Source organism: Sorex araneus, chromosome 1, assembly GCF_027595985.1.
Source record: "Sorex araneus isolate mSorAra2 chromosome 1, mSorAra2.pri, whole genome shotgun sequence".
Classification (NCBI taxonomy): Eukaryota; Metazoa; Chordata; class Mammalia; order Eulipotyphla; family Soricidae; genus Sorex; species Sorex araneus.
The window spans coordinates 450,981,704-450,995,144 of NC_073302.1; the positions used below are offsets into that span (position 1 = coordinate 450,981,704).

Here is a 13,441-nt window from a genome sequence, read left to right on the forward strand (position 1 = left end):
TCAGGAATCACTCCTGGCAGTGCTCAGGGGACCCTATGGGTTGCTGGGAATCGAACCCAGGTCGGCCGTGTGCAAGGCAAATGCCCTACCCGCTGTGCTATTGCTCCAGCCCCTACACTTCTCACACTTCTACAAAACCATTTTTGATCTTCGCTGTACGTGAGACACACCCAGTATAGGGTCACCACAAGGCCGCACTGGTCATCAAGTAACAACATTCTAGCCCAGAGAACACAGTTCCGGAAAAGTCTGCATCCTGGGTGCTCGATGGACTGCAGGGCTGCATATGCGAGTGGACACAATCAGATTCTTTTACCTGTTTTATTCACCTGGCAAAATCACATACTGCACCATGCAGAAACTCAACTCTGATGCTGACATCCCAGTGTTGTTCACTGTGACAGATCCAGACACGAGCCTCATATAAATAACACCCAGTTGTATACGAACATTCTTTCTGCCCCAAATGTAACAATGATCCAAAACATTCTAAGAGTTTAAGTCCTTTATTAACTTCAATACAATATAAAATGGACTGGAGCGATAGCACAGCAGGTAGGTCGTTTGCCTTGCATGTGGCCGACCTTGGTTCAATTCCTCCGTCCCTCTTGGAGAGCCCAGCAAACTCCCCGTGGTGTATTTGATACGCCAAAAACAGTAACAAGTCTCACAATGGAGATGTTACTGGTACCCGCTCCAGCAAATGAACAATGGGACTGCAGTGCTACAGTGCTACAATATAAAGTATCACTTGTGCCTTACCTATAAGTTATGCCTATAGAGTGATTACGGGCAATAAAGTTAAAGACAAAAAGTCTTAATTCACATAAAATTGTAGTATCAAACAAGTAAAATGCCTTTACTACCTGCAGAGACAGGGGGGAGCCTGGGTGACCGTGGGCCCGGCACAGACCAAACAAAGCGTCACAGAGATTTCACAGTGAGACTCGAAATACAATGTCATGGGGGTAAAACCATATATTCCCATTGAGTATCTACGTACTAAGAAGAAATACACAGGGACCCGGGCCAGCTCTCGGCACGGGTCACAGGTTCTGCCAGCTTGGCTCCCAAATGGGAAAGATAAAACCAGCTGTAACGGGAGGGCTGGGGATGACTGCATGCCCAGAGGCCTCGTACCCCCGGCTCCCCCAAACATCCCCAACTGTCGGGTCTAGTAAAAAGATAGCGACAGCCATGTGGTGCTCTAACGCCTTCCTTTCAGCATGCTGATAACTGCGCGCGGGGCTGTGTCTGCAGGTGACCGGAGAAGACCCACGCACGCCAGAGCGGCCTCTGTGGACGTGTGAGCGCCGGACACCGCGAGCCAGGCGCGGGGACGCTGGGCCCCCCAGGGAGGCCTGCCCGAGAGAGTGCAGCCAGCACCCAGACCTGTCCAGGGTGGGTGCAGGCGCCAGCTTCCTACAGGTGCTTCTTATGTAACTAAAACTGTTTTTACTCGCTTCTTTACTTTTGGTTTGGGGGCCATGCCAGCAGTCCTCAGGGCTAACTTCTCGGCCCCGTGCTGGGGGTCAGTCCTGGCAGGGCTAGGGGGACATGTCCACTGACAAGTTCCGAACGTGGGGGGGGGGCGGGGGCGTGTGCAGGGCGAGTGCCTCCCCTCCCATACAGCCAGCCCGACTGCAAGGTAAACTGATTTTACGGGGTTTCCGAGGCACGCCTGGTGGGCTCAGGGGCTGCTCCCGGCTCTGTGCTGGGGGGTGACGCTGGTGGGCTCTGGGGTTCCCGCCAGCACCACAATCCCAGGACCCTCCAGACCCTGAGAAACAAACTGTCTTGCTGTGGGGCCACAGCAGGGTGCGGGAGGCCGTCTGGGTGCTGGGGTCAGACCCAAGTCAGCTTCGCAAGGCCACCTTACCCGCTAGACCGTCTCTCCGGCCCCTGAAAACATTTCACAATGCAAACCACGTTTGCCTTCGTAAGGAAGTAGCGTTTGGATTCAGCTTCCAAGAAACCGCTGACAGGATGCCCCCACCATCCCCCGAAGTGTGCGGGGCCCCCACACAGCAGGCCTGCGCCGAGGCGGCCGGACACTTACATCTCTCCGGAGCCTGGTCGATGTGGTCGGGGCAGAGGAGGAAGAAGTGCCTGCAGTCCTGGAAGGTGCCGGCGCTGGCGGCGCACGGGAAATGGTACATCTGGGTGCAGCGCTCCTCACAGCAGCGGATGGTGGCTCCAAGGTGCTTGCAAAACGCACATCGCTTGAGAGAGAAAGGGAGAGAGATCTCTTAGTGACACCGCGACAGCGACCTTCCCCGAGGACTAAGGCGGCACTCAGAGATCTGCTGTGCTAGTAAAACCACCTCGACCTGCAAGTACTAGGCAAGTCACCTTAGAAATCATACTAACAGTTAAGTGCTTAGAATGATACAGGCACATCCATACACTCAAAACTAAAAAGACAAATTTAAATTCTTTTCCTATTTATTCTCTCAAACACACGTGCATAATTTTTAAAAATTTGTAACGTGGCCTAAAAGCCACGCTTCAAGTTAAAGGTCACTCTAATGGTGATTAAGTCCCACCAAATAAAAACATGAATGTGCATTATTTATAAAGCCTGTTACTGTTTTCACTCTGCCTGAAGAGGAGAGCGTGCCACTGGGCGTCAGACCACACCCTGCTGCCGGGGGACACTCCCCGCTGTCACTCCCTCAGGCTTCTGAGCCAGAGCTGCAAATGGGAGGAGCTGTGGCAGCGCCTCAGCCCGCCCAGCCAGTCACCAGCGGGCCCTATTCTACCTGCCACGGCCAGGGCAGCCGGCAAGGGCCAGCGCCGACACACCAGCGGTCACGGTGCCACGCTGCTGGCTCTCAGGAGACTCTGCCTGGCGCTGGCACCGACACGCCCCACAGTGAGACCACTGAGGCCACAGACCACCTGAAGGACAGCAGCGTCCACTACGGACAGCCCACAGCTCACAGCCACCACAGCGACAGCACTCGGACAAGAGCCTGTCAGGAGAGGGACAGGAGAAGGTGCTCGCTCAGGGCGGGCCAGAGAGACACGCGCAGGGGAACGCAAGTAGCAGAGAACAGGAGCCAAGAACTGCCCTGAGGAAGAGACGGGCAGCGCAGGGAGGCCCCGCTAAACGCACGAAGCCTGACCGGGAGCGGCACTGCCCGCCGCGGCGCCCAAGTGAAACAATTTATACCCAAAAGCCTGAAAATCACTATCTGGTTTAGAGCTTGCTCTCAAATGTTTAAATCTCAAATAACCACAACCAAATTGCCCTGGTGCAGCGTCACCGAGCGACAGGCCAGGCTCCGGTGCTCGGCGTCTAGCTCTAACGAAACAGTCGGCAACGGGAGCACACGACGGACACAGGAACGGAACACGCCAGTGACCGGTCAGCTTACTAAGCCACTACAAAGTCAATATTCTCTATGAAGCGTCTAATGCTGAGGAATGAACACAATGCGTGAGCACGGAATCTTACACACTATTTTCAACTTGCCAAGCAAAGGTGTTTTCCTGTTTCATACTTACTTTTAACACGTAATTTTAACGCAATCAGAACAGATTTCACTTCAGATTGTTCTGAATTATTGTTTTCTCTAATTAGAAAATATTTTCCCCACAGCTGCTTCATGAAGACTACTCAGAAGACCAACTCTCAGTAAAACTTCAAGTTCAACAAATAATTCCCCAAATAAATAATTCCCAAAATAAATGAAATAATTTGAAAAATAAATAATTCCCAAAATATATGCCAACCAAGCAAGAGTGTTAACAGCTACAGATGTTTCAGGCCTAAAGACGCCACCGGGAAGCATCTGACTTTTTATGTTTTATTTTGCTTTTTGGGTCACACCCGGTCATGCACAGGGGTTCCTCCTGGCTCTGCATTCAGGAATCGCTCCTGGCAGTGCCTGGGGGACCCTATGGGATGCCGGGGATCAAACCTGGGTCAGCCGAGTGCAAGGCAAGTGCCCTCCCTGCTGTGCTGTCGCTCTGGCCCCGAATTTGCCTTTTTAAGATTCCGCCTGGCGGCGTGACTGGCGTGAGCGTTGGGCACTGCCCTGCATGGCTGGCACCTGTCACAGGGATGGTCTCTGCCGTGCACGCAGCCACCTGCTGCTGGCAACCGTGCTTCAGTGACCAAGCGCTGAGAGTGGCCTTTCCTGCTCGGGCACCCCACAGGCCACATGATCTGGAGTCGTGTTTAAATTTCTCACTTTCTCCATGGAACTTCTTGCCTCGCTTGCTTCTGGTCTCAAGGCCCACTCCCAGCTCCACACTCACGGACCGTGTGGGATGCCGGGGACCGAACGTGGCTCAGCCACGAGCAAGGCAAGAGCCTTCCCCACAGGCAGCCCTGCTGGCCCCTCATAAGGAACGTCCACTGCGCCCGGAGCCAAACTCATGGATCACTCCTGCTGCCTGTCACCCCTGAGGCCGGAACAGGCGGCTGCGTGCTGAGCGGCTACTGGGTCACATGCTGTGCCCAGCCGCCCGGCCAAGGGCCCGTCAGGTAAACCAAAGATGCGCGTCCAACTGGCACTGATGGGAGCCGCAGCCACTGGGCTCCTCTTTAATGTGACAGGACACGCCAGGCAAGACACAGGTACTGTGGGGGCTCCGGGCACTTGGGGGCGCCTGTCGTGGGCTGCCCTGAGCCTGGCAGACACTCAGAAGTTGCCACTAGATGCCAGCAGCAGCTTGCCCGGTCCTCGACAGCCCGGCTCCAGAGCACAGGCAAACCCGGCCAACTGCCCCGACCCTGCTCGGGCAGCTACACCCTGGGCCCCGCCCTCGGGCACCTACAGCCCAGAGTCCCTGCCCTCGGGCAGCTACAGGGCGGGGAAACTAGATTCCTATGAACTTCACATGAACACTGTGAACCTGCAAACTTGGGTTTCACCAGAGGAGGAGTGCGCGCGCGTTTCTCACTGGGGACCTACCAGCCTCTGCCCCCTGCATCCCCCACGCGCTTCGGGGGACCCGCCTGGCCACAGAGCCCAGCACCCGCCCATTCGCCCTGGGGACTGCAGGCCTCAATCCACAGGCGCAGGCCTCAATCCGCAGGCGTATTCGATATGCCAAAAACAGTCACAAGTCTCACAATGGAGACATTATTGGTGCCTGCTCAAGCAAATCGATGAACAACTGACAACAGTGCTAACTAGGAATTGACCTTCTATAAAGAAAAAATATGGATTTTTAAATTTTTTTGAGTAAGTAAGTTTATTTTTATTTATTTATTTATTTATTTGCTTTTTGGGTCACACCCAGCGATGCTCAGGGGTCACTCCTGGCTCTGCACTACAGGAATTACTCCTGGCAGTGCTCAGGGGACCATATGGGATGCTGGGAATCGAACCCGGGTCGGCCGCGTGCAAGGCAAACGCCCTACCCGCTGTGCTATCACTCCAGCCCCAAGAGTAAGTAGGTTTAAAACAGACCGAAAGTTGCTGGATTTATTTCAAACATTTTAGAAGCCTCTGTAGTCACGATTCTTGAGTGAAACAACTCCTCACAGTTCCTGGCAGTAACTTATCAATATTAATGACTACAGTGATTTTTTTTTTAATGCTTAATCCTCTTTGGAGGACCAGTGCATCCTCATTGTGGAGTGTCACTTATCTGGAAGAGAGACTAAATGCTTGTTTTCTTTGAGAATAGAGGTAGGTTTCACAATTCTTTCAACTATGTAATAATAAGAGCTAACAAATTTAGAACGTTTATTTTCTGCTTAAAAAAATGCATTCTAAGTTAAACTAGCATTCTGGTGGATACTTTAAAAAAATCTTTTTCGTGGGGCTGGAGCGATAGCACAGTGGGTAGGACGTTTGCCTTGCACGCGGCCGACCTGGGTTCGATTCCCAGCGTCCCATATGGTCTCCTGAGCACCGCCACAGGGGTAATTCCTGAGTGCAGAGCAGAGCCAGGAGTGACCCCTGTGCATAATCAGGGTGTAACCCAAAAAGAAAAAAAAAAATCTTTTTCGTTTATTTTCATGTCATGGGTTCACCCCTCAGTGTTCAGCATTCATTCCTGGGTCGGGGCCGAGGTGTGAGGGTGCCAGGCTGTCCCCTGCCTCTGGCCCTTTGCCAGTCTCCTAGGCCACTCTCTCCTCCATGCGAATGTCGCCCTCCCTTTGGCGTCTCCCGCAGACCTCGGCTACGGGTGTCAGGGTGCAGATCAGAGGAACAGCGGGCACCTCCCTTGTTGTGGCACCCACTCTCCAGCCAGCACCTCCGTATCGACCCTTTTCCACAGTTTCTGCTTCGTCCCTCCCTTCCATAAGGAATGCCACAAGTGAGCAGGGGCAAGGAAGCGTCTTCCTGGCCTTCTCCGTTACACAACAAGGTGGACGTTACAGCAGAACGGAAACTGTTTCCTATCGGCTCACGGAGGTTCCCATACGTTACAGCTGTGCGCTGCTCCCATGTATGAACGACAGTGGCGTAGCCACTGGGCGCTTATCCAGCCACTCTACCGTGGGCTGCCTTTGGGGCTGCCGCGGTGCTCTGCAAACGAAATCCAGTGACAGCTGCTGCTGAGAACGGTAGGGCTGGGACCTTATCTCCAACACCGGGGAGCGAGAAGCCGTGTGCACATCTGGCTGGCTGCAGAGCACCTGCAGCTCGTGCATGTCCACCCCCAGAGAACGGGGGTGGGGCCAGAGCGACAGCGGCCAGCCCAGGTCCAATCCCCGGCATCCCAGATGGTCCCTGGGGGTCACCAGGAGTGACCCCTGAGCACAGAGCCAGCTCTATAGCCCAAGCACTGTCGGGTGTGACTCCCCGCACCCAAAAACACCAAAACCAAACCCAAAGCTCAGAAGTGACTGGACCCGCCCGGCCTGAACAAAGCAACCTACAGCTGACTGGTTTTGGTCAACGAGAGAAACTCCCCTTCCTCAGGGTGGACTGCTCTGAGGTCTCTGCGTCCCGGGGCCACCCGGCCAGGACACGGCCGGGCAGTCCCGCCCAACAGTGCGCCCCGAGGAGCCCGAGGGAAAAAGCCCGTCTCCTTACGGGGGACACAGCCTTGAAGGCCACCAGCACGGGAAGGGCAAGAGTGGCCCCTTCTGTCCACAAGGGACGAGGCAGACAGGGGAGGGGACGCGGCGCGGGGGCAGGAGTCTCCATGTCTCTGGACGTGGGCCAATGGCTCAGCCAAGGATCTCGGTTCCAGAAGGCTTGGACCTGACGGAGGCAGATCATGCACCCGCACAGCTGCCTGCTCGCCGTCCTCGAGACGCTCACTACGCAGCTGCTCGGGCCACGCTCCTGTCGCCACGCGCCAAGTCTCACCGGCACCTCAGCCCGCACGACTCCCACAGTCAGAAACGGCCCTTCACACGGACGTGCTGAGAGCCCAGGGGCCTGGGAGGCGGCAGAGCAAACCCCAGGGCCCCGTCCTTACGGAGGGAAGGTAAACGCTGCGTTTCTTTCTGGGCTCGTTTCAAAATTGCAAAAAACCACAGAGAAAGATTTGGGAGATGCCAGACTGTGTAATGCTACTGTTCTGGGGTGATGCCAAAAAGACAAAGCGAACTGCCAACTTGACTGGAAAAAAGTATTTTAATTGATTTTAAAAATATCAAACAGAGTCCGTTCCCACTGCGGGCCAGAGCCTGTCAAACCTTGTCTCCCTTATTCTAAATCTCCACCCAACCGTCTTGCCGTAGATGCGGCCCCAAGATACAGCGGACAGTTGGTGGTTCTTGTTTCTAAAAGTAGGATTTTCCAACTTACACTGAAAATATGTACGATCTATATTTACGGCCAAACCTGACGCAGTGTGATCTAATGGTCCATACAAGCTGCTCTGAAACACAGCCCAGAGTGGTCTGCTGGAGGACGGTTACTGAACAATCGCTTCACTCTTTTATTTTTTTTGGGGGGGGGGGGGCCGAGGGGAGGAGTTTCCAAGGAGCATCAATGTGAGGGCCCCTCCCGGCCACACACAGTCACCTGGGGTACTTGGGCGCCACGAGGCACCAGAGATCCAACTGGGTGGCCAGTGGCCAGTGCCCATGGCCATCTCGAGGCCCCCACAGGCAGCTCTGCAGGCAGGAAACGCTTCTGGGACTCACCTCTGTGCTCCCTGAGACGACAGCTTTGTCCACGTTCACCAGGAGAGGCTCCTCCACCTGGCACACGCCCAGTGACCACTCCACACAGCGGTGGTGAGCCCAGCAGGTGCCTGAGGGGGGAGAGGGGCAGACAGACAGACAGACATCAGACACAGCAGCACTGGGGACACAGAAACCCCCACCAAGCCGTCTGCACCCCGACCACCGGGCGAGGCCAGCCCCCGAGCACAGCACACACAGGAACACGAGAACCGAGTCACCAAGGCAAAACCTCAGTGGTGCCGCCCAGAAATTACGGCTGGAACACGCCGCCCCACGCGCCACCGGCAGCCCTGATGCGAGGAGGTCACAGCTCACGCGGCCAGCAAGAGCGCACAGGGAGGGCGCAGGCCTCGCAGCCGGCTGACCGGGTCCCGTGAGTCCACAGAGAACCATCCCTGAGCACTGCAGCGTGTGTCCCCCAAACAAACCGAAGACCCGCAAGGATGAAAACTGTGATTCCCTAGACTACGGCTTATGTCTCCAGCAGCGAGAACAGTCGCTAATCACGTCGCTGAAGAACAACTGACAGTTCCACTTGCCACCATCACGGAGCCTCTACTCGGTGCAACAACAGAATGCTCAGACCCTCAGACCCGACAGGGACCAGCTCAGTCTCTCACAGCTCAGCGGTCAGGCGAGCGTCAGAACCCACCGCGCGGCGCCTGCTCCAACCCCACAGGCCACCCCGCCCGCCCGCCCTGCTCTCGCAGCGGCCTGCCGCCTGACAGCCAGTGGCTCCGTGGTGCCCGGCCCCAAAAGTTCACGTCACCCGCACCCGAGACTTCCCCCCCCCCCCCGGGGCCAGGCGTCCCGCTGCTGTCCGCCCGAGCTCGAGCAAACACGCTGCTCCCAAGCATCCAGTGGGTGCGGCTGACGCCGTGGCTGTTCACGTCCCCTTGAGGCCCCCAACATCACCCCCCTCTGCCCAGACGGGGCCACCACCCTGCAGGCCCCAGAGAGAGAGCCCCGAGAGCGCCTACCTGTGGGGTCAAACAAGGCGCGGACGTCGATGGCGTCGGGCAGGCCCACCAGGCTGAGCTCGTCCCACAGCTTCCCGGCCTGGTCCTCGGGGGGCGTCTGGGTGCTGACACTCACGCACGGCGCCGGGCGCTGCGCAGGGGACGGTTCTCTGCGGGGAGCGAGAGACACGGCTGCAGACCGGGCGGGACCCCCTACACCGACGGCAGGGCTCAGTGCCCTTCAGAGCTAGGGCGCCGTGTCAGAAATGCAGCCGACTCCTTCCAAGTCCCCACACCCATAAGCAAGTGCTTAAATTCTGAAGTGCAGATTTATTTTTGACATTTCATACTTGTTTCTAATCTGACACTCTAAGATCTTCTCCTGAGCAACCGTTTTGTCATGTAAGACGGACGTCCGCTGGGCCTTAAAGGCTTCGACATGTGAAGACGGCCACACGAGAGCAGGAGACTGAAGAGAAATGTTCTCTCCCGGGACCTAACCTCACTCTCAGTTGCAAAAGGGGTGCGGGTGGGCAGGGGTCTGTGGCCACATCTCAGGGCCCTGGACAAGGTCCACAGTGATTGGGGCAGGACGACGCAAGTGCTCGCAACAAGCAAAGCGCCAAGAGCTGCATCAGGGAGAGAGCTCGGGGCCGGGAGCCCGCCATGTCCCCCGAGCACGGCCAGCTGTGGCCCCAGAGAAACGAGAGGATAAGGAATACAACAGCCGGGGACCAGAGTGACAGTACAGCGGGAGGGCGTCTGCCTTGGATGTGGCCAATCCCCGGCACCCCGCACGGTCCCCAGGAGTCACTCTTGAGTGCAGAGCCAGGAGTAACCCCTGGGCATCACTGCGTGTGACCCCCAAAATACAAAAAATACAACAGCATGGGCACACAGCCGGGAGGGCGCTGGCCTCGCACACGGCCGACCTGGGCGTGACCCCCAGCACCCCATGTGGCCCTCTGAGCCCACCAGGAGTGGTTCCTGAGCACATAGACAGGAGTCCAGCCTGAGCATCACCAGGCGTGGCCCAGAAATAAACACAAAACAAGGCATCAACAGCAGACAAGCTGAACAGTGGGCCAGGCCTGAAACTTGCAGGCCTCAGACTTTCACAGCCCTAAAGCTTCCCGTGTCCCGAGGCGATTCTGCAAACCATGACGGTCCCATGTCCAGCATGAAGCGTGCACGAGCACTTCCCCCTCCTCTGGCCAGTACTAGGCAGTGGTCAGTCATCCTGACTCTGACTCCGTCACCGCTCAGCAGCCAGCACAACTCACTGGCTTCGCTGCTGTTTTGTTTTGCGCCCCCCCCCCCCAGCCATGCCCAGGGCTTGGGGGACCAGACGTAGTACGGGAGGTCGACCCGGTCCAGCGCCTCCCCGGACACTGGCGCCCTCACTGCGCTTCTGTCTGCCGGCTTTTCTCACGGCCCCTGGAAGGAGAAACCGGCACAGCCGCCAGGGCTCTGAACTTTTTATACCTGGATCACTGAAAGGAAAAAAGTATTAAGTATTTTAACAAGGCGGGGCTGGAGCAATAGCACAGCGGGTAGGGCGCTTGCCTTGCACACGGCCAACCCGGGTTCGAATCCCAGCATCCCATATGGTCCCCCGAGCACCGCCAGGAGTAATTCCTGAGTGTATGAGCCAGGAGTAAACCCTGTGCATCGTCGGATGTGACCCAAAAACCAAAAAAAAAAAAAAAAAAGTATTTTAACAAGGCCTTTAAAAAATTAGCATTTTTACAGCGGGGAGGGCATTTGCCTTGCAAGCAGCCAGCCCAGGTTTGATTCCCAGCATCCCATATGGTCCCGAGCACTGCCAGGGGTAATTCCTGAGTGCAGAGCCAGGAATAAGGCCTGTGCATTGCCAGGTGTGACCCAAAAAGCAAAAAAAAAAAAATCATGCTAATGCAAACACACTTTTGTCTTACCTAACTTGCTATATTAATTCTTTAAATTCTTCTGTAAAAATGCTCAGTTTACTTTTGTGTCTGAAGCTCGGTTATGTGTAGGGGCTTCCTCCACCCTTGCAGAAGCCCGAGTTCTCTCTTGAGAGCGCTATTCTTACTATTCTTTCTCCCACTTATCCCTTCCTCCTTCAGAAACCTCTGAATAAAATCTATTTACTTCAAAAAAAAAAAATGCTCACAGTAAAATAGGAACATACTCCTTCCTTCAGGAACAACAGAACTTTATAAAGTCTAACACACTTGGGGGTGCTCAATGCTGACTCCTGTGGGTGCTCAATGCTGTCTCGGGGGTCACTCGGGGCGGGGCAGGGGACGTGGCCAGTGACCCCTGAATCTACTGCCCTCAGCCCCAGTCGTGCTGCCCCAATCGGGTGCACACGTCCCTGAGGAGGGCAGAGGAGACACGGCTCCAAAGGGAACGCCAATGGACTTGGGGCATTGCTCCAAAACGTGAAAATAGAGCCGCGCTTGACCTGGCAACCCCACGTCCAGGAACCTGCCCCCAAACACAGGTGCATCCATCCAGAGTGCTACAGGCACACCCGGACTCACCCAGCTCAGCACACAGCAACCGCCACATGGGAGAGGGTGGGGCTGGTAGGGCTGGCGGACACGGGTCAGGGAACTGTCCGTCAGCACCGGGGCCTAAACGGCCCCTGTAGCCCCTGGCCTCAAAAGCTCCGTGCCGGGAGCGCGGCCCTGTGGGTGGCTGAGGCCGGGGTGACACCCGACCTTCCCCCCCAGGCCAGGCCCGACCCCCACAAAGCATCAACAAAAACCCATGACGTGGCTGACACGGCTTATGCGAGACTCCTGCCTCCCGGGCAGCCGAAACGGGGTCGTTCCTCGGGTCTCGGGGTCAGTGTGGAGGGACACAGGGCGGGGAGGGCGTCAGGCCTGGGCTCGGAGCAGAACATCCAAGAACATCCCGAACACAGACGCCCAGACTCAGGTCTGAAGTGGGGAATAAACAGGGGAGCCCCCTGGGCCCCCAGGGAGGGGCCGGGAGGGTGAGGGGCTGCCCCCAAGACGGACGCCTGGCAGAGCCTCGAGTGAGCCCCCAGGTGACTTTTTAAAAATTCTTTTTAAGTAAAATAAACTATAAAGGTAAAGAATCCTGTTACTCTTTTTGGGGGAGGCTGTGCCACACTGGGTCTTGCTCAGGGAGCCTCCTGGGGCGCTCGGGGGACCGCAAGTGCCCGGCCTGGCGCGCCCGCCCGGCCCGAGTACACACACTCACACTCAGGGCAGCCGAGGAAAGCTGCCTTACAAACCTCACTTCAACTGAAAATCCAGGCAACTATTGTTAACCTGGCTCAGAGGTCATTAGGAATTTATTCTGTAAGTGCTTAGTGATTATCCAATTAGATAAACTATCTACCACTGAGTGATTTACAAATTTTTTCCATGAGCTTCATTTCTAAAGGCCCATTAACTAACTGGCTTGTTACCACTACTTAATAACTTGGTAGACATTATTTCAGGGTATTTTCATTTAATTATCTTGGGCTGTGAAGTTTTCACTAAGATTTATCGTATACAATGAGTAAGTGGAGCCCAAGCGTGTTGCCCAAGCAGGTGCGTGTACATGCTCCCTATCATTCACCAGGGAACACAATGATCTCAAACAAGCCTGTCAATTTATTAAAAGCGCTAATTACCGACGGACATTATAAGCTTGCTAGAATTTTGCAGCATGTTGTTTTATGTATTTTTATAGACTCAACTGATCACAAAAGGGAAAGCTACTCGACGTAATGTAGCGACGGCCTTGGAAACGTCAAGACTCTCTCGATAAGCACTTCAGCCTCCTTAAGCTCTCGCACCTGAAGTTCTCTTAAAAGACTCATTTCAGGCTGACGGAGGCCCACGGCCAGCAGCCAGAGGAGTCAGAGCACAGCACCTGCCTTCCTGAGGCCAGAGGGGGCGGGGCGTCAGGGGGCGGGCCCACCAGCTGCCAGGACGAGGGGCCGCCTTCCCGGTTCAATTAATCCTCACATCGGCTCCCTCAACGACCAGGGGCAAGTGGGTAACTCAGCTGGCTTTTAAACAACGGTGCCCAGCGTGAAAACGATGGACTGGACGCTGCGCTGGGCCCGGGGTTGGGAGGAACAGACGCAGCCATCAAGCTCCGGGGAGGCTGGTCCTCCAGCCCCGGGAAGGACACGCTCGCCGGGCAGAGCCTGAGAGATAAAGCTGCCAACGCTGGCCCTGTACAGAGACAGCACAGCTCAACACGCTCCGAGCCTGACCGGGAGGAAGGAACAGACACAGAAAGACGGGGTCCTGCCGGCCCGCCGCGCTCTGGACTCCTTCCAGTGTCCGAGGAGGCGGCGTCACAGAGCTGTTCCCACCCCCGGCCACCTGGACAAGCTGCACGGACCCCCACGGCCGTC

The 13,441-nt window shown here is 56.0% G+C and overlaps 1 protein-coding gene across 16 annotated transcripts in view; it reads right to left on the reverse strand.

Moving 5' to 3' along the window:
• KMT2C (lysine methyltransferase 2C) overlaps positions 1-13,441 on the reverse strand; it is a 169,473-nt gene that overhangs the window by 83,458 nt on the left and 72,574 nt on the right. For all 16 annotated transcript variants that reach the window (XM_055144984.1, XM_055145032.1, XM_055144981.1 and 13 more), the window contains exons 5-7: positions 9,091-9,239; positions 8,069-8,178; positions 2,060-2,222 (exon numbers count right to left, since the gene is read on the reverse strand). In XM_055144984.1, coding sequence (XP_055000959.1) covers positions 2,060-2,222; positions 8,069-8,178; positions 9,091-9,239 — 422 coding nt within the window. The remainder of the gene's footprint in view (positions 1-2,059; positions 2,223-8,068; positions 8,179-9,090; positions 9,240-13,441) is intronic.